Raw genomic sequence first — 27,821 nt, forward strand, 5'->3', positions numbered from 1 at the left:
AACTATTGTGACATCTTGATATGAAGTGTGTTTGACCCAGGGTTACATAGTGTTGTGCGCCAGCCTGCAAGGTGAAGATATCACAACATCAATACCATGTGTGGCTCAGGAAGGTTGTAACATTGTAATGAAGTAATACAGCCCGAACTCTTGCCCCTGCCTCATGCCAGCATGTCTTCGTAGTTACTTGTGGGTAAGTAGGTAGGTAGGTAGATAGGTAAGTAGGTAGATAGGTAAGTAGGTAGGTAGGTCGGTAGGTACATAAGTAAGTAGGTAGGTAGGTAGGTAGGTAGATAGGTAAGTAGGTAGGTAGGTCGGTAGGTACATAAGTAAGTAGGTAGGTTGGTAGGTAGATAGGTAAGTAGGTAGGTAGGTAGGTAGGTAGGTAGGTAGGTAGGTAGGTAAGTAGGTAGGTAGGTAGGTAGGTAGGTAGGTAGGTAGGTAGATAGGTAGGTAGGTGGTAGGTAGGTAGGTAGGTAGGTAAGTAGGTAGGTAGGTAAGTAGGTAGGTAAGTAGGTAGGTAGGTAGGTAGGTAAGTATGTATGTAGGTAGGTAGGTAGGTAGGTAGGTAGATAGGTAAGTAGGTAGGTAGGTAGGTAGATAGGTAGGTAAGTAGGTAGGTAGGTAAGTAGGTAGGTAGGTAGGTAGGTAGGTAGGTAGATAGGTAAGAAGGTAGGTAGGTAGGTAGGTAGGTAGGTAGGTAGGTAAGAAGGTAGGTAGGTAGGTAAGTAGGTAGGTAGGTAGGTAGGTAGATAGGTAAGAAGGTAGGTAGGTAGGTAGGTAGGTAGGTAAGAAGGTAGGTAGGTAGGTAGGTAGGTAATCACAGGAGTGTGTTGTGTTGCGCGACACATAACACTGGTGCTGGACACGTAATCATCAACTGTGTTGTAATTAGATTGTAATCATGTTCTTGTTTACCTAAGAGAACAACACAAACAGCATTATGCAGTATCCTAGACTGGTGGATGACATGGTGTGGTCAGTCCTGCTGGTGGATGACATGGTGTGGTCAGTCCTGCTGGTGGATGACATGGTGTGGTCAGTCCTGCTGGTGGATGACATGGTGTGGTCAGTCCTGCTGGTGGATGACATGGTGTGGTCAGTCCTGCTGGTGGATGACAGAGCAGCCAACACACACACACACGACACGCGCGCGCGTGTATTGTTTACCCTGGGCTGGGTTACAACCGTCTGTGTTTGTCATCATGTTCGTTAGGCCGGTTATTGTTTGCTCTGTTTGGCTCAGCTGAGTCAGCCATGGTGGCTGTTTGCTCCACTACACATGTGTCTGTGAGTCAGGTTCTGGTGTACATGTGTCTGTATGTTCTGTTGTGTGTGTGTGTGTGTGTGTGTGTGTGTGTGTGTGTGTGTGTGTGTGTGTAATCATCATTCTGGGCTGCGGAGGATTTCAACCATGTTCACTACATGATCGCGAGTGCACCACTTCTATTTCTCTATTGCTGACGTCATCTTCTTCCAGTGTTCGTGACCACGTACTGTTGGTGACGTCACAAACGTGCGTAGACATTTCTGACACATTATTGTGGTGGTCATTATTGTGGTGGTCATCATTGTGGTGGTCATTACTGTGGTGGTCATTACTGTGGTGGTCATTACTGTGTGGTCATCATTGTGGTGGTCATTACTGTGGTGGTCATCATTGTGGTGGTCATTATTGTGGTGGTCATTACTGTGGTGGTCAATACTGTGGTGGTCATTACTGTGGTGGTCATTATTGTGGTGGTCATTACTGTGGTGGTCATTACTGTGGTGGTCATTACTGTGGTGGTCATTATTGTGGTGGTCATTATTGTGGTGGTCATTATTGTGGTGGTCATTACTGTGGTGGTCATTACTGTGGTGGTCATTACTGTGGTGGTCATTATTGTGGTGGTCATTATTGTGGTGGTCATTATATTGTAACTCTAGGAAGCCATGGTCTAGGTGCTCCCTGATGACGTCTAGAAATCTAGATGATCAGTGAACAACTTTTCCACTTGTACGTAAATGATAAATGATAACTTATAATGAATAAATGAAATTCATGACGAAAACATCCCCTTCCACCTGTCACCAGCCCCCTGGACCTGTCACCAGCACCCTGGACCTGTCACCAGCCCCCTGGACCTGTCACCAGCCCCCTGGACCTGTCACCAGCACCCTGGACCTGTCACCAGCCCCCTGGACCTGTCACCAGCACCCTGGACCTGTCTCCAGCACCCTGGACCTGTCACCAGCACCCTGGACCTGTCACCAGCACCCTAGATCTGTCTCCAGCACCCTGGACCTGTCTCCAGCCCCCTGGACCTGTCACCATTCCCCTGGCCCAGTCTCCAGTAGGAGTTGATATAATCTTATGTAACATATAATCTTTGTGTACATGTGGCAGGACGTGTTTCGTGGAGACCATCCACCTCGTCATAAGATGCTGCCACTTCTTAACAAAGTTATCTTAATACCATCACCATAGCGCACCCTACCAACAACCACTACATACTATCATATATATATATATATATATATATATATATATATATATATATATATATATATATATATATATATACATTGGAAAGGATCACAATTTTGCGCGTGATCCCTATGAGTCCACGGGGAAAGTGAAACATGATAAGTTCCCAAGTGCACTTTCGTGTAATAATCACATCATCAGGGGAGACACAAGAGAGAAATATAACAGTCAGTTGATATACAACGAAGAGACGAAGCTAGGACGCCATTTGGTAAACATGTGATTGTCCAAGACAGACAACGAGTGTTCATAAACTTAGCATTTTACAAATTTTATCAACAATAAAGTTATCTAATTTGTACAGACCATCACTAATATTAAGATTATAATTCTTTGTTTATTTAATAATAGAAGATTCAATGATATCATTGAATCTTCTAATATTAAATACACAGCTCACATCTACCACAGTTCACATCTACCACAGCTCACATCTGCCACAGCTCACATCTAGCACAGCTCACATCTACCACAGTTCACATCTACCACAGCTCACATCTAGCACAGCTCACATCTACCACAGTTCACATCTACCACAGTTCACATCTACCACAGTTCACATCTAGCACAGCTCACATCTAGCACAGTTCACATCTACCACAGTTCACGTCTACCACAGTTCACAACCAGTTCAGATGGCAGGTAGACTGGTTCATAGCCAGTACATGTACACAAAACATCCATGCTAAGGTGGTAGTGTATCATTTTTTTGTGTTTTCTTGATCCTTCTGTTTCCCATTAATCTTCTATTATTGACTTTCCTCCATACACAGTTTGGCCTTCCTCTTATATGTTTACCTTCGGTATTCTTCCCCACCCGCACCACAGCGATACCTCATCACTCCATCATCTCATACCCCGTCTCCCATCCATTTTAACTGCTCCATTCTCTTTGTTATGCTCTCTCTCTCTCTCTCTCTCTCTCTCTCTCTCTCTCTCTCTCTCTCTCTCTCTCTCTCTCTCTCTCTCTGTGCAAAGTTGGGCTTCGGTGACCCAGCATTGACCTTACCTTATGTGATGGAGTGACGGGGGTGTGGTCAGCCACCACGTGGCACGATGTAGAATGATGTCAGACAGCCAGCAGAAGGTGTGGTCACCTGTAGCTACGTCAGGCAGAAGGTGTGTGTGTGTGTGAAGCCAGCGTCTCCTCAGAGATGGCCCAGCAACCACATGATCCCAGCAGGTCTCACACACACTCGCCACACATGCTCATGTCCTCCCGTTCACTGGACGAGGACACACCTTCGAACACCAAGCTTCACTGATTCAATTATTCCTGGCCAGAGTCGGTGGTCGTGTTCACTCCAGTCTCTCCATTATCCTCAGAATTTCAGTTCATTTATCTCTACTACTGCGATGAGTCTCCAACAGACAAGTTGGTCAATGTTTCATCTAAATGTATCCAACATGTTCAGAAAAACTTTTCAAAGTTCAAAACTTTCCTGTCCGAAATTTGTGGTCGTGATTCACTTGAGATCCTTCCTGATTCGACATTGGCTTCATCACCTTCCAATCCCACAGGACGTAGCATGAACACTCTGGGAACAGCTGAGACTTACCACGAACACTTCTCTCAGCTCCCGTTGCTGCTGGCGAACGACATAGTGGCCAGGTCTCTCTCTCTCAGCTCCCGTTGCTGCTGGCTAACGACACACTGGCCACGTCTCTCTCTCTCTCAGCTCCCGTTGCTACTGGCTAACGGCACAGTGGCCACGTCTCTCTCTCTCAGCTCCCGTTGCTGCTGGCTAACGACACAGTGGCCAGGTCTCTCTCTCTCTCAGCCCCGTTGCTGCTGGCTAACGACACAGTGACCACGTCTCTCTCAGTTACCTGGTTAATGGCCAACCCCCAACAGTCACATGATGGTCAGCAAAGGTCTCCTTGCTGGTCAGACCTGGGCCAGGTCAGGGTTCCTCACAGGTCACAGGAAGGAGAGAAGGGTCGGCCTTTACCTGGCAGGTCAGACCTGGGCCAGGTCAGGGGTTCGTCACAGGTCACAGGGAGGAGAGAAGGGTCGACCTTTATCTTCACATTGTTCCGTCAACCATGCACGACTCAACCACTATAATACATGTCCCTCTCCCATCACCCAACTTCCATACTTCCCAGCGAATATTACATGGGTTTTCCTTGGCCAGATGACAGGAACAGCAGCAGGAACAGTAGCAGCAGCAGGAGGAGGAGGAGGCAGCGTGAGGCAGGGCAGGAGCCGGTACAGCGGAGCACGGAACGCAACCAACAAGAGAAGGAGAGAGTCGTGTACGTCCGCTCACACAGGCTGCCACAGACTGACTCCAGCCCCCGCCACCCACCCGCGCCTCCAACTGCTCACCTCGCTGTGTGTGTGTGTGTGTGTGTGTGTGTGTGTGTGTGTTGATGTGAGTGGTCACAATGGTGCTGAGCTGGTGAGGATTTGTTGCTGTGTTGGTGATGGTGGAGTCACTCTCTCTGACTGGTGGAACGATACGGAACACACACACACACACACACACACACAACAGGGTTAAGAGAGAGAGAGAGAGAGAGAGAGAGAGAGAGAGAGAGAGAGAGAGAGAGAGAGAGAGAGAGAGAGAGAGAGAGAGAGGCAACATTTATGTACACTTTCCACGTACCTCACATATAGTAAACACAAACAGTAAGCACACTGTGTGGGTAACACACACTCACCACCTCTGAAATAGAACAGATTGTACCACACACTATGGCACCACACAGTGTGGTACCACACACTATGGCACCACACAGTGTGGTACCACACACTATGGTACCCACAGTGTGGTACCACACACTATGGTACCACACAGTGTGGTACCATGCATAGATTACCATCAAGAGGATAGAAACAAGTTACAATAAACATGACTCATTCTTTATTCATTACTTAATACGTAAACTTTATATATTATAATAAACATCATATCTACTGGAACTGCACAATAAGATCATCAATACATAATGTAGGCTTATAATACTACAGCTATACACAAGAAGTAAATAAAGATTATGTTAGTTTATCAACAAAAGGTTTTATTATCTAAATGAATAGTTCAACTTTTGGTCTCAGACTTACAAGGTCTTAGCTTCTGTTTTGGTCTCCTAAATGTTTCCCTCTCAGAGCTCTTCAATTTTTCCTCTTTATAAACAGACATTTCCTATACTTCCCTGACCACCGTGTGTGGTGTGCCACCTGGTCATGGCAGATCACGTGGTCAGGGACCATAACGGGGACAACACCTCACACGTTTTCTTGAAGGAAAAGAACACAATCTGTATATCATAATAACCAGAGCTTAGCTTCACCATGGATTATGTCTTTACTTATCATGAGAATAGATGGAGGATAGTCTACCCCAGCTGGGTCACGTGTGAGGATAGTCTACCCCAGCTGGGTCACGTGTGAGGATAGTCTACCCCAGCTGGGTCACGTGTGAGGATAGTCTACCCCAGCTGGGCCACGTGTGAGGACAGTCTACCTCAGCTGGGCCACGTGTGAAGACACACATACTCCCTCATTGATCGTCTTGGTTGTCAATGTACAATTCGTTCTCATGACCTCCTTCTCCTCCTCCTGCTAGGTCATCAAGCACACTGACCTCCACGCTGATCTGCCACATCACACACTGTCCTCCACGCTGATCTGCCACATCACACACTGTCCTCCACGCTGACCTGCCACATCACACACTGTCCTCCACGCTGACCTGCCACATCACACACTGTCCTCCACGCTGACCTGCCACATCACACACTGTCCTCCACGCTGACCTGCCACATCAGTCATAAGACACACAAGCCAGACGTAACGTGTGTCATCCAGTAGTAGATATGTTCCTTGTGGATGTATGACCATGAATGAGTACATCAATGAACACATGAACCAGATGGACATACCTTCTGGGGGTGAGGGTCAGGGACCTACCTCCTCCTCCTCATCCTCCTCCTCCTCCTCCTCCTCCTCCTCCTCGTCCTCCTCCTCCTCCTCCTCCTCCTCCTCTTCCTCCTCCTCCTCCTCCTCCTCCTCCTCCTCTCGGTGTGGAGGAAGCATCCAACACCGAGTGTGACGCTCACTAGGCCAGCCAGTGTGGCCAGACCGGTGGTGGGGACACGGTGGCCATACCACACCACCACTACCACTGTCCACCAGTCTCTCCCCCACTACGTCCTCACCTGATTACAGTCTGGACACATATATATGTTACGTCTTACTGATCCACACACACACACACACACACACACACACACACACACATTCGACGACCTACCTCTAACAATTGTCGGGTCGTTATGTCATAAAAGCCTCGTTTGGCAGTCAAGATTTTCTGGTACTGAGCGAGACAACGTGCCCCGCTAACCACACCATCCACTCCACACCTGACCCTTCCAGGCATCAGGTGTACATCTTCCAGGTATCAGGTGTACATCTTCCAGGCATCAGGTGTACATCTTCCAGGTATCAGGTGTACATCTTCCAGGTATCACGTGTACATCTTCCAGGTATCACGTGTACATCTTCCAGGTATCACGTGTACATCTTCCAGGTATCACGTGTACATCTTCCAGGTATCACGTGTACATCTTCCAGGTATCACGTGTACATCTTCCAGGTATCAGGTGTACATCTTCCAGGTATCACGTGTACATCTTCCAGGTATCACGTGTACATCTTCCAGGTATCACGTGTACATCTTCCAGGTATCACGTGTACATCTTCCAGGTATCACGTGTACATCTTCCAGGTATCACATGTACATCTTCCAGGTATCACGTGTACATCTTGCAGTACAATATAAGGTCAAGTGTTGTAGACCTTCACCAAAGTTGGGTCACGCTGGGTACTGAGGCAGGTGGTCAAGTGTTGTGTGAACTACCACTAAACTATCAGTGGTTCACTACTTTCCACATGTCGCCAGAATAAAATGTTTTCCTAATTACATCCATGTTCTCAGGGGGGGGGGAGGGAGGGAGGGGTGTTTCCATGGAAATTAAAAAGTTTTCCATTTTTTGACCCCGGCAGTTTGTGTGTAAATTAGTCAAAATATCGTAAATACATTTTTACGCCGTTAATTTGAGGGTGGTAGCGCGAGCCATGGACCAATCAGACAGACGGGGCGAACGAACACAAATGACGTCATTAATGACGTGACGTCATCCAGTCATATCAGGAAGTATATTTCCAGGCGATCATCATCCCATTATGGGATATGTTATGTGATCCCATGGACCACGGCTGGGGACTATGAACTCATCTGTTCAGTGGTCTGGTGAGAAATGTACATAATGTTCAGTGGTCTGGTGAAAAATGTACATAATGTACAGTGGTCTGGTGAGAAATGTACATAATGTTCAGTGGTCTGGTGAGAAATGTACATAATGTTCAGTGGTCTGGTGAGAAATGTACATAACGACAGTGGAGGTTCCAGCTGACCGTGTGAGTCTGGAACAACATATGTGAGGTGTCCTCCAGCAGCCCAGGAGACGTTGTAGGCTCCACCAGGAGACGCTGTAGGCTCCACCAGGAGACGCTGTAGGCTCCACCAGGAGACGTTGTAGGCTCCACCAGGAGACGTTGTAGGCTCCACCAGGAGAACACACAAGAAAAGCTCCCTCACCATCCATGTAAGTCCTCAACACGATCCTTCGTCTCTACTATTAGTTAAGGAAAGGTTGTAGATCAGGTCTTCCAGGAGGGAGGGTTGTAGATCAGGTCTTCCAGGAGGGAGGGTTGTAGATCAGGTCTTCCAGGAGGGAGGGTTGTGGATCAGGTCTTCCAGGAGGGAGGGTTGTAGATCAGGTCTTCCAGGAGGGAGGGTTGTGGATCAGGTATTCCAGGAGGGAGGGTTGTGGACCAGGTATTCCAGGAGGGAGGGTTGTGGATCAGGTATTCCAGGAGGGAAAGTTGTGGATTAGGTCTTCCAGGAAGGAAGGTTGTATATCAAGTTCTGCAGGAGGGAAGGTTGTAGATCAAGATTTGCATGAGGGAAGGTTGTAGATAATATTACAAGGGATGTACGTACAATTATCTGTTTATACCTGATCTTGTTGACGCCTGGTGTCAAGAGATTGTAATAATCATAACCAGGTTAGTAGGTGTGTGTGTGTGTGTGTGTGTGTGTGTGTGTGTGTGTGTGTGTGTGTGTGTGTGTGTGTGTGTGTGTGTGTGTGTGAGGCAAGATAGTCAAACTCATCACCTTCCATCACTACACAGGTCTACCCCTGGTAGAGTTCACATTGTGATTCATATTCTACCGCCCTGACCATCATCTAGCGAGCAATAACTGCGCTACCCAAAGTAGACGAATGTTCCTCTAGATTATCTTCACTTGGAAATTGAACCTGACGGAGGCATTAGAGGGACACGAAGGTGAGCCAGACTGTCATATTCTCTAGGGATGCAGGAGGAAGTCCTCAAATAATGACAGCAAAAGGCATCATGTAGCGAGAGAGGCGGCGTGGGAGAGTTCCGTGCCATGCCTACCGTGTCGAGAGATATGATCACTGATTGTGGCGCAGAAGATAAACTTGTGTTGTCTCAACTATCTGTCTTGGTAGTCTCACAAACAATATATTGACAGCTTCTCAGATCAGCATGGCAAGTGATCGCGACCTATGGATCACCTTGAAAACCCGGAAACTCACCAGATATGTAGTGCAACCCTCATGTGAGGTTTGATGATGATGATGATGATGATAGACCCCTAATGTGAGAATGGCAAGACATATCTGGTAACCCTGGTTGTCCTAGTGTTCATGTGTCCTCTCCAGGTACACCCAAGACTGTAGCAGGACGGAGGTGTAGCGAGGCTGGGCCACTGTCCTGCTGTGTCTGTGGCCAGGATTAAGGCAGAGGTCACAATGGAACACGAAAAGGAAAAAAGAATCATTTGTTCTCTTAGATTCACAGACACTTCCATGTAATGGTTTGTAATTGTGCTGAACACACAGGTCTACAATGGCCACTGTTCATACATATGAATCAAACTTAAGATTAGATCATTAATGTCTTCAGACGAAATTGTGCAGTATTCTCCGTTTGTGTGTGTGTGTGTGTGTGTGTGTGTGTGTGTGTGTGTGTGTATATATATATATATATATATATATATATATATATATATATATATATATATATATATATATATGCTTCGAATGGAGCAAGATCATCATCCATTAAGGAGTCAGATAAGACACAGTCATAGAGATAACAAGAAATGGACCCACACAGTGTTATCAGTAGTCGTGCTTTTTGGTGCAGCGTCTTGCTATCGTACAGCGAGATTACGTCCGGGGAGGAGGGATGGGGGGGGTTACTTGTGCTTGTCTCCCTCCTGTATGGTTACCAACCCCCCGCCCCTCTTTAGCATGTAGGTTGAGGGACAGTGATAACCTTATGCAAAGAAACAAAACAATAATATGGCTGAGTTCTGCCTTGCATGTACTTGACATTTGGATAATAAGAGTTGGGGTAAACGTCCCACATGTTGGTCTAATGTATCATTTCACTTTCAGAAGTTGAGATGTGGCCTCAAGATGAATCAAACATGGCTATTGAGGAAGTTGATGACGGTTCGTGGTTATCCAGCGTGTGATGATGATGATGACCTTCACATGCCACATAACAAGATGGGTTACACAGTTCAAGTGAGGGTCGTGAGGACGACCCCAGGTCATGCCTTCAGAGGTCACCGATGACGCAACTGTGTGACCCCCAAGTCGTGACCTGGATTGTGGCAGCTCTGTGTCTTATACCCTCCAGGTCAACAAGGAAGTTGTAATCTTGATATGAAAGTGTTGTGAGCATCAGCTATGAGCCTGTGTGGACCTCGAAGGTTATGACAAGATGGGTCTTGTGGACCCCAGGATGGACGTCCGACACCAGTGTTGCCTGGGGTCAGGTAGTAGCTGGCTCCTACATCCGTGTCACGATGATGTAGCCAACCTTCTCCCTCATCTGGTCACAAGACGCGACTCCTTCACTCTCCAGATCGAGTCTAAGCTGGGATCCTTGCCGTGGTAACAGCAGATGTCGGCCGGCACAACCAGGAACTCCATTCTCAGACATGTCAAAGGGAATGAGTCATTATGTAGTTCATCCAACAACGATCCTGGATGACCATTATGTTTGTTACATCAGCTCCTGGCATGGATGAGTGGTGCTTTCCAGGATAAAACGGTGGGGAATGTTGACCAGCCTATACCATAACAATACTGGGGACCACAACACTTGTATTACACAAGTTGCTGACTTATGGTTGTGGTTGCAGACCACTCCGCCACCCTCCCTGCAGCCCACTCCTGGCCACAAGTGACTGGCATCTGCCTCGAATCTTGAAGTCCCACTTACGTGGTCGCTGATACAAGGCTGTGGGAAAGAGAACAGACGCCTCTGAAGTTTGTCTGGAACTACACTTTCAAGATCTTTACATGACTGGCATTACGAACCTGAAGGACAAATGTAACCAGGTCCCTAACCTACATAACCAGTTCCCTAACCTACATAACCAGCTCCTTAACCTACATAACCAGTTCCCTAACCTACATAACCAGTTCCCTAACCTACATAACCAGCTCCTTAACCTACATAACCAGTTCCCTAACCTACATAACCAGTTCCCTAACCTACATAACCAGTTCCCTAACCTACATAACCAGTTCCCTAACCTATATAACCAGCTCCTTAACCTACATAACCAGTTCCCTACCCTACATAACCAGTTCCCTAACCTACATAACCAGTTCCCTACCTTACATAACCAGTTCCCTAACCTACATAACCAGTTCCCTACCCTACATAACCAGTTCCCTAACCTACATAACCAGTTCCCTAACCTACATAACCAGCTCCTTAACCTACATAACCAGTTCCCTAACCTACACAACCAGTTCCCTAACGTACATAACCAGTTCCTTAACCTACATAACGAGGAGTTCCCTAACCTACATAACCAGTTCCCTAATCTACATAACGAAGAATTCCCTAACCTACATAACCAATTCCCTAACCTACATAACGAAGAATTCCCTAACCTAAATAACCAGTTCCCTAACCTACATAACGAGGAGTTCCCTAACCTACATAACGAGGAGTTCCCTAACCTACATAACGAGGAGTTCCCTAACCTACATAACGAGGAGTTCCCTAATCTACATAACGAGGAGTTCCCTAACCTGCATAGAGAACGTATTAATGCAGTAAAGGAGAATTTATCTAGTGCCTTTCTTATTTTGTACCATATTTGCATAACGATTCGACTGCCCCTCTGTTACTTTGATCTACTGTCGGTAACAGTGTGTAGTTATATTAAGATATGTCAACAGACAATGTTATACTTAAAGATTCTAGTCCCAGTGTCAGACGTCACTAACATATACATCTGTTGAGACCACGGTCGTCTATCACTGTTGTTGTCATTGTGTTGCCACACACTACCGCCCTCATCACTTCTCTCAGTCCTCCTAACATGATTATCGTCACTGCAGTGGCGATCTGAAACATCTACCTGTGAGTGGATGCATGTTGATAAGAAAGCATCTATCTCCAGCCACTTCAGAGCGGCACATCTTGATGGAGCAGTTGTTCGTGGAAGCATACAGCGGCTGAGACAGTTATACACCATTGATGTTTGAGTCTTACACTAACCCGGACACACCTGCCAACTATCAACAATCTACCCGGCGAAGTCCTCCCGTCTGGATCCTTGTCACGTTATGACCATGTCGTTCCAGTGAATAAGGGTCGTTGTCGTCGGTGATGATATCACGGGAGGAGTACCCTGCCCGTCTACCCTCGACACTGGGACTGCTTCGCCAGGATTCCCTATCAGTCTTGTAGGGGGACGGTCGAGGCGTGTATGAGTCGCGTTCTGATACTCTGGAGATGTAAAGCTCCCGAGGCACTCTGTCGTTCCTTGAAGCGTCGACACGGTCGTCCCTGGAGCTGTGTTGTCCTTCGGTGTAGTGTGGCCTGGAGACGACTGAAGGATCCTGGCTGAAGGCGAGGTTATCGTGTCCAGGCTGACTTGCCAGGCTACCACTGGGGATGGTCTCCGTCATCTGCAGAGGAAAGATTAACATCTGTTTAGTACAATGATGAATACTGCTCCAGACTCCACACCTTCAGTAGATAAGTAGATGTTCTTACACACACACACACACACACACACACACACACACACACACACACACACACACACACACACATACACATTCTTTCTTTCATACTATTCGCCATTTCCACATGGGGTGGATGAAAAGCTAGGTTGACTGTGGACTGACTGCCGTAACCAGAATTCGTACCTATGCACTCGACCCTGGGTGCCAGTGAATCCGTCACCACTTCCATATATCATATGTTCTTAATATCATATCCTTTTGTGTCTAGAAGTATATAATTTCTATCATGTTTTGAATCGAATTAGCCACTAGGGTATTTTGGGCAGCACGCTGTAAGAAATTCATTTCATACATTTCTTGGTTAATTTCCTTCGATTCAATGAACCTGGATAACTGCAAATGATTATTTGATACACTGACTTTTTTTGAAGTAGTTGCGATTCACCCGTCCGGTCATAAGGTGAATATATACATAGACAGAGAGAGAGAGAAAGAGAGAGAGAGAGAGAGAGAGAGAGAGAGAGAGAGAGAGAGAGAGAGACTTGTAGGGGTGGTAGAAGCTCACCTTGAGATACTCCTCCTTCTGTTTATTCTTAAATGTCTTGTAGAGGAAGAAGCCGAGGGTGGCCAGGAAGGCCAGCAGCAGAAGACCTCCCACCACACTCAAGACGATCACCAGTGTCGTGTCATCACCACCACCACCTATCTCTTGCTTCACCTCACTCTCTGCTGCCCATACTGTCTGAAACATCACCACATACCATACATTAGCCAAGGTTCAGCAGGGGTGAGGGACAAGTTATGTGGGAGGTAAGTTTGAATGGAGAAAAACTGGAGGAAGTGAAGTGTTTTAGATATCTAGGAGTGGATTTAGCAGCGGATGGAACCATGGAAGCGGAATTGAATCATAGGGTAGGGCAGGGGGGCGAAAGTTCTGGGAGCGTTGAAGAATGTGTGGAAGTCGAGAATATTATCTCGGAAAGCAAAAATGGGTATGTTTGAAGGAATAGTGCTTCCAACAATGTTATATGGTTGCGAGGCGTGGGCTATGGATAGGGTTGTGCGGAGGAGGGTGGATGTGCTGGAAATGAGATGTTTAAGAACAATATGTGGTGTGAGGTGGTTTGATCGAGTAAGTAATGAAAGGGTAAGAGAAATGTGTGGAAATGAAGAGAGTGTGGTTGAGAGAGCAGAAGAGGGTGTATTGAAATGGTCTGGACTCATGGAGAGAATGAGTGAGGAAAGATTGACAAAGAGGATATACGTGTCTGAGGTGGAGGGAAGAAGGAGAAGCGGGAGACGAAATTGGAGGTGGAAGGATGGAGTGAAAAAGATATTGAGCGATTGGGGCCTGAACATACAGGAGGGTAAAAGGTGTGCAAGAAATAGAGTGAACTGGAACGATGTAGTATACCAGGGTCGACGTGCTGTCAATGGATTGAACCAGGGCATGTGAAGCGTCTGGGGTAAATCATAGAAATTTTTGTGGGGCCTGGATGTGGAAAGGGAGCTGTGGTTTCAGTGCATTATACATGACAGTTGGGGATGGGGATGGCGATGCTGTTTCCTGCCGGGCGGGGTAGCGCTGTAAATGGATGAAGGCAAGCAAGTATGAATATGTACATGTGTATAAATGTAAAGGTCTATGTATGCGTATGTATATATGACTATCACAAAAGAGCTTAAGATGAAGGTAAGGCTGGGGAGTTGTGTGCTTTGGATAAGCACATGAGTGAAGTATCCAAGTAACACAGGAATTGTTACAGAATCAATTTTATGGTTTGTGTACAATGGATTTAGCTGTGATTGCTTGAACGTTAAGTTATGAAAAATTAGACCTTGGACGAACTGCAGTATTATTATCGATGGTATACATTATGTGAAATAATGGTGAACAACAGATCATTAATATTTTCCAATTAGTTACGTTATAGTAGTAATACAGTTGACATGCACCTAACAGGCACTTGTGCGTGGATTGTTTATGACATTCACAATGGATGTAGACCTGATCTTACTTGCATGTGTCTGTCTGTCCGAGCACTGGTTGGTGGTACAAGGAAATTGTGGTGACAATGAGTATTGGATTAATAAAGAAGCTGGACCTTCAGGTAGGAATACGAGGGAGACTACAGCAATGGATATATCATCTTAGTAGAAGAGAACCAATGACGCAGGTCAAGGGAATCTTCTGGAAATGGTGGGTAACCAGTGGCGTACCGTAAGCGTTGTTCTGGGACCTTCACTCCTCCCGTTCTGTCAATAACTTACCTGAAGAATTTGATTCCTACCTGAGCATGTTGCGGATGATCCAAAAGTCATAAAGAAAATAAGGAAGATTTCCTCCACTTACAACATAACTTGTACCACCTCTACAGTTTGCCTGAAACATGTTTATAAAAGTTAACCCATGGAAATGCAACGTAATTATCATGTATACAACGTCGTGGATGAAGGCTTCAGGATGAATATTATCTGGTGGGATATAGACTGCAGAAATATGTGAGTGACAGACAGTCCCTGGCCTTAGACACTCACCGTAGGTCTGCCCTGATGGTTAGTGTTGGCAGTGGTCTGGGTCTGTCCTGGTGGTCAGTGTTGGCAGTGGTCTGGGTCTGTCCTGGTGGTCAGTGTTGGCAGTGGTCTGGGTCTGTCCTGGTGGTCAGTGTTGGCAGTGGTCTGGGTCTGTCCTGGTGGTCAGTGTTGGCAGTGGTCTGGGTCTGTCCTGGTGGTCAGTGTTGGCAGTGGTCTGGGTCTGTCCTGGTGGTCAGTGTTGGCAGTGGTCTGGGTCTGCCATGATGGCCAGGAGAGCACTAGTACATGAGTACCAGAAATGTGGAGGAAAATGAGGTATTTTGAAAGATGTGGTGAAGAAGGGAGGAGTGAAGATGCTCAGAGAAGGACGTAGAGAGAAGAGTGTTAGGGAAGGCAACAGGTGAGTGATTGCTGCAAGGTGGAGGAGGAACTTTGTTATGAAACGATTTGTTAGGTTGTAGTAAACCACCTGAAGGATCATCATCACAGACAGTCACTTGTAGTAGTTACCTGTTGCACGGTTTTTATTTCATCAGCCAAGATCGTCTTGTTAAGACCTTCCAGCAAGCTTGGGTCATTATCTGCCACAGTCACAATATCCTCCAGCTCTTGCGAGCAATTCTTCAGGATATCCAGCTGTTCTTGTGTTGTGTGTCCCTCTTGCACTTGCAAGGACACCTCCTGGATATCCTGTAAGACGACCACGAGGCGGACACACACCTCCTGACCATGGTCAGTGGCAGGACCACACATGTCCTCGCCTCCCACCGACCTCACCTGCCTCTGTGCAGAACCAATGATTCCTGCTGCTGGGTTGTTGTTGTGGGTGCTCCCTCTTGTTGTTGTTGTTGTTGTTGTTGTTGTTGTTGTTGTTGTTGATGATAGTGGAGTGGTTGATGATGAGGGAGTGGTACTTGTTGTTGGTGATGATGTTGAGGGAGTGGTACTTGTTGTTGGTGATGATGTTGAGGGAGTGGTACTGTTGGTGAGGCAGTTGTTGTTGTTGATGATGATGGAGTGGTACTTGTTGTTGTTGGTGGTGATGTTGAGGGAGTGGTACTTGTTGTTGTTGGTGATGATGTTGAGGGAGTGGTACTTGTTGTTGGTGATGATGTTGAGGGAGTGGTACTTGTTGTTGGTGATGATGTTGAGGGAGTGGTACTTGTTGTTGGTGGTGATGTTGAGGGAGTGGTACTTGTTGTTGGTGGTGATGTTGAGGGAGTGGTACTTGTTGTTGGTGATGATGTTGAGGGAGTGGTACTTGTTGTTGGTGGTGATGTTGAGGGAGTGGTACTTGTTGTTGGTGATGATGTTGAGGGAGTGGTACTTGTTGTTGGTGGTGATGTTGAGGGAGTGGTACTTGTTGTTGGTGGTGATGTTGAGGGAGTGGTACTTGTTGTTGGTGGTGATGTTGAGGGAGTGGTACTTGTTGTTGGTGGTGATGTTGAGGGAGTGGTACTTGTTGTTGGTGATGATGTTGAGGGAGTGGTACTTGTTGTTGGTGGTGATGTTGAGGGAGTGGTACTTGTTGTTGGTGGTGATGTTGAGGGAGTGGTACTTGTTGTTGGTGGTGATGTTGAGGGAGTGGTACTTGTTGTTGGTGATGATGTTGAGGGAGTGGTACTTGTTGTTGGTGGTGATGTTGAGGGAGTGGTACTTGTTGTTGGTGATGATGTTGAGGGAGTGGTACTTGTTGTTGGTGGTGATGATGAGGGAGTGGTACTTGTTGTTGGTGGTGATGTTGAGGGAGTGGTACTTGTTGTTGGTGATGATGATGATGGAGTGGTACTTGTTGTTGGTGATGATGTTGAGGGAGTGGTACTTGTTGTTGGTGGTGATGTTGAGGGAGTGGTACTTGTTGTTGTTGGTGATGATGAGGGAGTGGTACTTGTTGTTGGTGATGATGTTGAGGGAGTGGTACTTGTTGTTGGTGATGATGTTGAGGGAGTGGTACTTGTTGTTGGTGATGATGATGGTGTATCTGTTGATGATGATGATGATGATGATGATGTTGCTGTTGGTGAGGCAGTTGTTGTTGTTGATGAGGTTGTGGTTGTTGATGAGGTTGTTGTTGTTGATAATGGTGAGGTTATTGTGGTGGAGGACGGGAGTACGAGGTTCATCAGATGTTGCAGACAAATGTCAATGTTCTCCAACACTTGCTGCATCTCCTGCAAGATCTCCTCCTCCGTCTCCCTCGGCTCTGGGGGTGACAAGGGGTTGGTTTAAACCATCAACATAGTCTCTGGGGGTAAGAAGGGGTTGGTTTAAACCATCAACATAGTCTCTGGGGGTAAGAACGGGTTGGTTTAAACCATCAACATAGTCTCTGGGGGTAAGAAGGGGTTGGTTTAAACCATCAACATAGTCTCTAGGGGTAAGAACGGGTTGGTTTAAACCATCAACATAGTCTCTGGGGGTAAGAAGGGGTTGGTTTAAACCATCAACATAGTCTCTGGGGGTGACAAGGGGTTGGTTTAAACCATCAACATAGTCTCTGGGGGTAAGAAGGGGTTGGTTTAAACCATCAACATAGTCTCTGGGGGTGACAAGGGGTTGGTTTAAACCATCAACATAGTCTCTGGGGGTAAGAAGGGGTTGGTTTAAACCATCAACATAGTCTCTGGGGGTAAGAACGGGTTGGTTTAAACCATCAACATAGTCTCTGGGGGTAAGAAGGGGTTGGTTTAAACCATCAACATAGTCTCTAGGGGTAAGAACGGGTTGGTTTAAACCATCAACATAGTCTCTGGGGGTAAGAAGGGGTTGGTTTAAACCATCAACATAGTCTCTGGGGGTGACAAGGGGTTGGTTTAAACCATCAACATAGTCTCTGGGGGTAAGAAGGGGTTGGTTTAAACCATCAACATAGTCTCTGGGGGTAAGAAGGGGTTGGTGTAGACCATCAGCATAGTCTCACGCCGTCAGCTGGGTATATGTTGATATCATTGACACAGTTTGTTGTGGTTCTGTTGCTGTGGCAGATAAGGTTAAAGAACGCGAGCAAGATGAACACTGATGAACTGTGGAAATGTTCAGCATGGAGAACAACTGGCTTCGTTATGATGATGAACCAAGATGACAGAAGAAGGTCTATATTCTACTGTGTTGGAAAACATACATAACACTGCCACCAACAACAGCTGCCTCACACACCCACACTACCACCAACAACAGCTGCCTCACACACCCACACTACCACCAACAACAGCTGCCTCACACACCCACACTACCACCAACAACAGTTGCCTCACACACCCACACTACCACCAACAACAGCTGCCTCACACACCCTACACTACCACCAACAAACAGCTTGCCTCACACACCCACACTACCACCAACAACAGCTGCCTCACACACCTACACTACCACCAACAACAGCTGCCTCACACACCCACACTACCACCAACAACAGCTGCCTCACACACCCACACTACCACCAACAACAGCTGCCTCACACACCCACACTACCACCAACAACAGCTGCCTCACACACCCACACTACCACCAACAACAGCTGCCTCACACACCCACACTACCACCAACAACAGCTGCCTCACACACCTACACTACCACCAACAACAGCTGCCTCACACACCCACACTACCACCAACAACAGCTGCCTCACACACCTACACCACCAACAACAGCTGCCTCATACACTTCACCAACAACAACAGCTGCCTCACACACCCACACTACCACCAACAACAGCTGCCTCACACACCTACACTACCACCAACAACAGCTGCCTCACACACCCACACTACTACCAACAACAGCTGCCTCACACACCCACACTACCACCAACAACAGCTGCCTCACACACCCACACTACCACCAACAACAGCTGCCTCACACACCCACACTACCACCAACAACAGTTGCCTCACACACCTACACCAACAACAACAGCTGCCTCACACACCCACACTACCACCAACAACAGCTGCCTCACACACCCACACTACCACCAACAACAGCTGCCTCACACACCCACACTACCACCAACAACAGCTGCCTCACACACCCACACTACCACCAACAACAGCTGCCCTCACACACCCACACTACCACCAACAACAGCTGCCTCACACACCCACACTACCACCAACAACAGCTGCCTCACACACCCACACTACCACCAACAACAGCTGCCTCACACACCCACACTACCACCAACAACAGCTGCCTCACACACCTACACCAACAACAACAGCTGCCTCACACACCTACACCAACAACAACAGCTGCCTCACAACGTCATAGCAGGAAAGGTTTACCTATGTTTGCAGCTGCTTGGCAGTTGCCCAAGCTGGAGTGTAGCGCCGAGAGAGCCAGCGTCAGCAGCAGTAGACGAGACATGGTGTTGTCTGGGCAGACTTGACGTCTCATAATGATGGTTTTGCTCACCCAATGATGAAGGGTTTACTGGAGAAGTGAGAAGGAAAACTAAAATTATTCTATCAATTATGTGAACTGAAGGTAATTATGTTTGATTTTAATGTAATTATGTAGTGAGTAAATGATGTATCGTACAGCGTCATGTTCTCTTATGTATCATACAATGTCATGTTCACTCTTATGGATAATACATTATGTATCATACAATGTCATGTTCACTCTTATGGATAATACATTATGTATCATACTGTCATGTTCACTCTTATGGATAATACATTATGTATCATACAATGTCATGTTCACTCTTATGGTTAATACATTATGTATCATACTGTGTCATGTTCTCTCTTATGGTTAATACATTATGTATCATACTGTGTCATGTTCTCTCTTATGGTTAATACATTATGTATCATACTGTGTCATGTTCTCTCTTATGGTTAATACATTATGTATCATACTGTGTCATGTTCTCTCTTATGGTTAATACATTATGTATCATACTGTGTCATGTTCTCTCTTATGGTTAATACATTATGTATCATACTGTGTCATGTTCTCTCTTATGGTTAATACATTATGTATCATACTGTGTCATGTTCTCTCTTATGGTTAATACATTATGTATCATACTGTGTCATGTTCACTCTTATGGTTAATACATTATGTATCATACTGTGTCATGTTCACTCTTATGGTTAATAAGAAGTTTTGTCTTGCAATGTTTGATGCTTGTGTTACATCCTCAGTAACACAATGTGTTAGTTAGTACATGAGTCTGACTCATCGTTTACCATCACTAAGTCAATTATTGTTTGTGTTTACTGTTTATCCATAGTGAGAGCAGGACAGTACTGGGTCTGTGTGGGTATCTCTGTCATCTATACACTTCGTATTGTACTTTCGTTCTTTATCTTCCAAACTTGTTTTAAGTCGATCACTCTCGGGGACAGTATGTTACTACAACTTATGTAAGTTTTACTTATGATGAATTTCACTATTACGTATTACTTAAATGGTCCGTCCACCAGTCATGGTCCGTCACCAGTCATGGTCCGTCCACCAGTCGTGGTCCGTCACCAGTCATGGTCCGTCCACCAGTCATGGTCCGTCACCAGTCGTGGTCCGTCCACCAGTCATGGTCCGTCACCAGTCATGGTCCGTCCACCAGTCATGGTCCGTCACCAGTCATGGTCCGTCCACCAGTCATGGTCCGTCCACCAGTCGTGGTCCGTCCACCAGTCATGGTCCGTCACCAGTCATGGTCCGTCCACCAGTCATGGTCCGTCACCAGTCATGGTCCGTCCACCAGTCGTGGTCCGTCCACCAGTCATGGTCCGTCACCAGTCGTGGTCCGTCACCAGTCATGGTCCGTCACCAGTCATGGTCCGTCCACCAGTCATGGTCCGTCCACCAGTCATGGTCCGTCACCAGTCATGGTCCGTCCACCAGTCATGGTCCGTCCACCAGTCGTGGTCATTAATGTGTAGAACCTTGCAGTAATGTCTTACCATAAGGATGATAATCCTCCTGTTCTGTATGGTCGATCCTTCCTTCCTTGCTTGTGTTTATGGTCTTGTAAATAACATGAAGACAGAACCAAGCGACCACACTCCCTACACTTCCCTCACCGACTGGCTAACCCAACCTCTGATAACCACTGCTTCGTCATCACCTCCACACACACACACACACACACACACACACACAGTTTTGTGTGACAGTTCTTATCTTGTGGTTATCTTGTGATTATTACGTTATCTACCACCAGCTCTTGTTATCATATCACCTCGCACGAGGATCTACCAGCCACAGACGAAAACCAACAACTTCTTAATGACAGCCAATCACTCATTCACTTGTTTATGGAACTGATAATCTAATTTATGTCATGTGGAGAACATACATAAGGGCTTTATTCTTGTAGTCTTATGATGAACACAGAGAAGTATGTGACGCAATGATGGATCATTTTATCTACAATTCTTGGTAATGGTTTTTATATGACTGAATCCAGACTTTTTAACCCCTTAACAATAGTTTTTGTAAACCCATATTTCAGCGTGCAGTGAAACCAGACACCTGCCTTGTTCTCAGAGTATATAGCTCACACAGTAGTAAGTTTACTGACTAACAACCAGATGTTGGTTGTAGTTTGGTAGTTAGCGGTCAGGTCGTTACCATCAGTCATTATGGTAGTTAATGCCTTGGCTCTGGCCACACAATGATGTTAACTGACTTATGTACTCAGTCACACCTTCTGAAATAGAACACCACCCACATTGCCTCACCTGTATGACGTCTGCTAGGTAGACTAACACAGCCGTAGTCTACTGTAACATGTTAATTCTACTGGTAGACTAACACAGCGGTAGTCTACTGTAACATGTTAATTCTACTGGTAGACTAACACAACGGTAGTCTACTGTAACATGTTATTTCTACTGGTAGACTGACACAGCGGTAGTCTACTGTAACATGTTATTTCTACTGGTAGACTAACACAGCGGTAGTCTACTGTAACATGTTAATTCTACTGGTAGACTAACACAACGGTAGTCTACTGTAACATGTTATTTCTACTGGTAGACTGACACAGCGGTAGTCTACTGTAACATGTTATTTCTACTGGTAGACTAACACAGCGGTAGTCTACTGTAACATGTTAATTCTACTGGTAGACTAACACAACGGTAGTCTACTGTAACATGTTATTTCTACTGGTAGACTAACACAGCGGTAGTCTACTGTAACATGTTATTTCTACTGGTAGACTAACACAGCGGTAGTCTACTGTAACATGTTATTTCTACTGGTAGACTAACACAGCGGTAGTCTACTGTAACATGTTATTTCTACTGGTAGACTAACACAGCGGTAGTCTACTGTAACATGTTATTTCTACTGGTAGACTAACACAGCGGTAGTCTACTGTAACATGTTATTTCTACTGGTAGACTAACACAGCGGTAGTCTACTGTAACATGTTATTTCTACTGGTAGACTAACACAACGGTAGTCTACTGTAACATGTTATTTCTACTGGTAGACTAACACAGCGGTAGTCTACTGTAACATGTTATTTCTACTGGTCTCTCTGGTGGCGTACATCATGTACCACTTACGTGGTGTTACATGTGTATTTTGGCTAGAGCTTAATGGTGTATCCTCAGATGGTTACGGTATTCTCAGATGGTTACGTTATCCTCAGATGGTTACGTTATCCTCAGATGGTTACGTTATCCTCAGATGGTTACGTTATCCTCAGATGGTTACGTTATCTCATTACACAGTAATAACACAGTAAAGTGTGAACCTGTGAGTGATACAGAGATGAATGACTCGCGTTCAGTATGGTCGCAGGTCACCTTGCATCTATACCTGACCTGCGGATGGCACTTGACCTCATAACAGGAAGTAAGATACGTACAACAACGAGAACATGAAGGAAGATACCTACAACAACGTTTAGTAACAGTTGGTTTATTAAAAAAAAAGAGAGAGAGAGAGAGAGAGAGAGAGAGAGAGAGAGAGAGAGAGAGAGAGAGAGAGAGAGAGAGAGAGAGTCTGGAGGAAGGATGATGTGTATAATAGCGAGGTGGTGGTTCACTCGGTGAGTGGAAGACCTGGAGAAGGTGGAGAGCGACGTTAGGGCACTATCCTGCGGAGGCTGCCGCTGTGGTGAACCCTTCTTATGTTGTGTCCACGACGCTCGAGGGAATAAGGGTCGTTCTTGTCGTCATCCGTGACTGAGTCCCACTTAGAATGACGAGGACACTTAGGTACGGGGTCACAAGGCCGGCTGTCTGACACAGGCCCTGGGGGACTGTGGTAAGGACCTAAGGGTCTGGTGTCCGACCAGAATCCCGCGTCCCACGGGCCCTTGGGGCTCCGGGAGGGCCTAGGGAGGCTGTAGGTGTCGTACGCCGGCCTGAGAACCGGGTGCTGACCCTCGCCGACGGCGCGTGGGCGCGGGATGGACCTCACACTTGTCATGGGGACGTCATGAACAAACGCCCTGTTGTCATGACCTTCGTCCATGAAGTTTCTGATGGGAATATTTTCTCCGTTGACCTGCCGGAGAGGAAGCAACCTGGCGTTAACTGATGAACAACATCATCATCACTAAATACAAGATACACTCGCAGGTGGAAACCTTCCTAAACATTGTGAACATGTTTACGTGGGTTAGAGTAGAGGCAGTGTGTGTGTCTGCTGCCTCTAGCTGAGGTGGGAGACGTGCCTCGTCCACTAGAGAGTAATGATTGACACATGAGCAGTAACTACCAGCGTTGACATTCTTAGTGTTACAATACCACAACGGTGTGCAGGTCAAGAGTCACTGTACCTCCCTCACATGAGATCCAAGTTTATTTCATCAAATGTTTTCATGGTTAGAATTATTTCTAGTGTTTCTGATTCGTACGAGAATAGGTTTTATTTCCGTCTAGTTTGTTGCTGAAGGCGAGTGATGTGTTCGTATATCATGATACTGTAATGAAGAGATATTTCCGTCTAGTTTGTTGCTCAAGGCGAGTGATGTGTTCGTATATCATGATACTGTAGTGAAGAGACACGAGAGATCTTCCTTCTTACCTTGGGGTAGTGTTCGTCGTTCTTGATCTGCCTCACCCTGTGGAGCATGAGGCATGAGGTGGCTGCCAGCATCAACACCACCAGCACTCCTACCACACTCACCACAACCACCAGGGTCAGGTCCATCTGGGTCAACTTGGCCAACATGCTGGACACCACCTGACCTGCCTCAGCCGCACCCTGCACAATGGTGTCAACATTACTGCCATGAAACTAGGAATCACCACACACACACACACACACACACACACACACACACAGACACACACACACACACACACACACACACACACACACACACACACACACACACACACACACACACATGCCTCCTCTGAGTCGCTTCACCAGGATGTAATCATGTGCATCTACAACCGTTAAGATGGTGATGGAAAAGAACAATGAAATATGAGTTGTAGTGTTCATGTAGAACAACATGGTACGTGTTCATGTAGAACAACATGGTACGTGTTCATGTAGAACAACATGGTACGTGTTCATGTAGAACAACATGGTACGTGTTCATGCAGAACAACATGGTAAGTGTTCATGTAGAACAACATGGTAAGTGTTCATGTAGAACAACATGGTACGTGTTCATGTAGAACAACATGGTACGTGTTCATGTAGAACAACATGGTACGTGTTCATGTAGAACAACATGGTACGTGTTCATGTAGAACAACATGGTAAGTGTTCATGTAGAACAACATGGTAAGTGTTCATGTAGAACAACATGGTACGTGTTCATGTAGAACAACATGGTACGTGTTCATGTAGAACAACATGGTAAGATAACTGTTTGACACCAGCCAACTAACGACCATCTAGACATGAACACAGGAGGTGCATGAGGAACACAGGAACATTAACATATGTCAAACATATCAATGGGCGTCAAGTACCGGCTGCCTACCTCACCTTGTGCATCTTTATGAGCAGTGAAGTGATGACGTCCCTGTCCAGGTTCTGCACGAAGATGGGATCTGCGTCAGCCTGAAGGACGACCTCCTGCAGTTCCCTCGAGTGGTTGCGAAGGTCTCCCAGCTGTTCCTCGGTCACTTGACCCTTGCTTATCTCGGCCAGCGTCTGATCCATACCTTTAAAGACGGAATTCAGGCGCAGACACAAGTCATTCTCGTCGTGTGGGTGTTGTGGGGAGCAGGGACTTCCTACACCCACCTCCTCCTCCTCCTCCTCCTCCTCCACAGCTGCCCTGAGGGCGACCCTCCTGCTGGAGCGGTGAGGTGAGTGACGTCTCCTCCTTGACTCACCTGCCTCCAGGTTCTCCGCTGTGTGGTCTGCCACCTCACCTTCTCCTGATGGTGTTGTGTGTGTTGTTCGAGGCGATCCAGTACCATCTACTGCCCCCACAACACCATTGTTTATAACCTTATCGTAAGGTTTCTCTGTTACCTTAACTGTTAATACCACGTCCTCCAGGTCTTCTGTTGTTTTTACTGTAGTTATCTCCGTTAACGGGACCTCACCATCGTCTGTTGTGCCTGAACCATCCACTCGATCTTCACTAGTTCCGTCTGCTGAGCCACCTTCAGGTGTCTCTATGTTCGTCTGTGCCACACTCCTTGTCTCATGCTCGCTGGTTCTATGTTCTACAGTGGTTATCTGTTCCTCAGTGGTTGTCACTTCCTCAGTGGTTGTCGGTTCCTCAGTGGTTGTCAGTTCCTCAGTGGTTGTCACTTCCTCAGTGGTTGTCAGTTCCTCAGTGGTTGTCACTTCCTCAGTGGTTGTCGGTTCCTCAGTGGTTGTCACTTCCTCAGTGGTTGTCACTTCCTCAGTGGTTGTCACTTCCTCAGTGGTTGTCACTTCCTCAGTGGTTGTCAGTTCCTCAGTGGTTCTCAGTTCCTCAGTGGTTGTCGGTTCCACAGTGGTTCTCTGTCCCTCAGTGGTTGTCAGTTCCTCAGTGGTTGTCGGTTCCACAGTGGTTCTCTGTCCCTCAGTGGTTGTCAGTTCCTCAGTGGTTGTCAGTTCCTCAGTGGTTGTCAGTTCCTCAGTGGTTGTCAGTTCCTCAGAGGTTGTCAGTTCCTCAGTGGTTGTCGGTTCCACAGTGGTTCTCTGTCCCTCAGTGGTTGTCAGTTCCTCAGTGGTTCTCTGTCCCTCAGAGGTTGTCAGTTCCTCAGTGGTTGTCGGTTCCACAGTGGTTCTCTGTCCCTCAGTGGTTGTCAGTTCCTCAGTGGTTGTCAGTTCCTCAATGGTTGTCGGTTCCTCAGTGGTTGTCGGTTCCTCAGTGGTTGTCGGTTCCTCAGTGGTTGTCGGTTCCTCAGTGGTTGTCAGTTCCTCAGTGGTTGTCAGTTCCTCAGTGGTTGTCAGTTCCTCAGTAGTTGTCGGTTCCTCTGTGACTATCTGTTTCTCAGTGGTTGTCTGTTGCTCAGTGGCTGTAAGTTCCTCAGTGGTTGTCAGTTCGTCAGTGGTTGTCGGTTCCACAGTGGTTCTCTGTCCCTCAGTGGTTGTCAGTTCCTCAGTGGTTGTCAGATCCTCAGTGGTTGTCAGTACCTCAGTGGTTGTCACTTCCACAGTGGTTCTCTGTCCCTCAGAGGTTGTCAGTTCCTCAGTGGTTGTCAGTTCCTCAGTGGTTGTCAGTTCCTCAGTGGTTGTCAGTTCCTCAGTGGTTGTCGGTTCCTCAGTGGTTGTCGGTTCCTCAGTGGTTGTCGGTTCCTCAGTGGTTGTCGGTTCCTCAGTGGTTGTCAGTTCCTCAGTGGTTGTCAGTTCCTCAGTGGTTGTCACTTCCACAGTGGTTCTCTGTCCCTCAGAGGTTGTCAGTTCCTCAGTTGTTGTCGGTTCCTCAGTGGTTGTCGGTTCCTCAGTGGTTGTCAGTTCCTCAGTGGTTGTCGGTTCCTCAGTGGTTGTCGGTTCCTCAGTGGTTGTCGGTTCCTCAGTGGTTGTCGGTTCCTCAGTGGTTGTCAGTTCCTCAGTGGCTGTAAGTTCCTCAGTGGTTTTCAGTTCCTCAGTGGTTGTCGGTTCCTCAGTGGTTGTCACTTCCACAGTGGTTATCAGTTCCTCAGTGGTTGTCGTCAGTTCGTGAATGGCCTTAATGCCACTAGGAACAACCATTATTTTCTCTGATATCAGTTGTGTGTCCACTCTGGTGAGGGGTACAGACTCAACCACTGAGTCTTCTTCCCCTCCATCACGTGTATCCCTTTCCCCTCCATCACGTGAATATGTTTCCTGGTTGCCTGCTTTGTGTTGTCTTCCATCAGTCGTTATCTCGTTGGTTTCCTCCTGACCTGTGGCTCCTGCTGTGGGGGTCAGTGTGTGCCCTGGTTTGGTGCTGGTCAGGTCAACTGGTGTGGTGGTAGTTAGTAGTTCACGAGGTGTCGTCTCTGTTGGCCTAGTTGTGGTCATTTCAGTCATCTCCTCACTGGTTGTGGATGGTGATTCGTAAGGTTGTGAGTCAGTGGTTACAACAGTGGTTGTATCAGAAGTTGTGTCAGAGAATCTGTTGTTGTTTATATGTGTCATGTCTTCAGAATGTGTCATAACTAACGTGGCGGAGGTCACAATGTCTGGGGTCAGGGTACCTTCTCCTGTGGCAGTGTTGACATGGCCATCACTCATACCGTCTGTGTCCTCTTCGCTAGTGTTGCTGGGTGTAGCAGCTGTTGTATACCTGCCTACATCATCA

At 46.7% G+C, this 27,821-nt stretch overlaps 2 protein-coding genes across 5 annotated transcripts in view; both read right to left on the minus strand.

Moving 5' to 3' along the window:
* The window catches only part of LOC139761043 (5-hydroxytryptamine receptor-like), a 421,987-nt gene extending 417,165 nt beyond the window's left edge, over positions 1 to 4,822 (minus strand). For 3 of the 4 annotated variants that reach the window (XM_071684808.1, XM_071684806.1, XM_071684807.1), the window contains exon 1: positions 3,540 to 4,822. The gene's annotated coding sequence lies outside the window, so the exon portion shown is untranslated. The remainder of the gene's footprint in view (positions 1 to 3,539) is intronic. The other variant, XM_071684810.1, reaches the window with a different exon arrangement.
* A 563-nt stretch (positions 4,823 to 5,385) lies between these two features.
* Positions 5,386 to 27,821, minus strand: part of LOC139761213 (uncharacterized) — a 30,702-nt gene continuing 8,266 nt past the window's right edge. The window contains exons 4-9 of the mRNA XM_071685256.1: positions 25,097 to 27,806; positions 24,176 to 24,355; positions 23,234 to 23,653; positions 15,683 to 17,314; positions 13,203 to 13,379; positions 5,386 to 12,577 (exon numbers count right to left, since the gene is read on the minus strand). Of these exons, the coding sequence (XP_071541357.1) occupies positions 12,185 to 12,577; positions 13,203 to 13,379; positions 15,683 to 17,314; positions 23,234 to 23,653; positions 24,176 to 24,355; positions 25,097 to 27,806 (5,512 nt within the window). The 3' untranslated portion in view covers positions 5,386 to 12,184. The remainder of the gene's footprint in view (positions 12,578 to 13,202; positions 13,380 to 15,682; positions 17,315 to 23,233; positions 23,654 to 24,175; positions 24,356 to 25,096; positions 27,807 to 27,821) is intronic.

This window comes from Panulirus ornatus, chromosome 39, assembly GCF_036320965.1.
Source record: "Panulirus ornatus isolate Po-2019 chromosome 39, ASM3632096v1, whole genome shotgun sequence".
In the NCBI taxonomy this organism is placed as follows: Eukaryota; Metazoa; Arthropoda; class Malacostraca; order Decapoda; family Palinuridae; genus Panulirus; species Panulirus ornatus.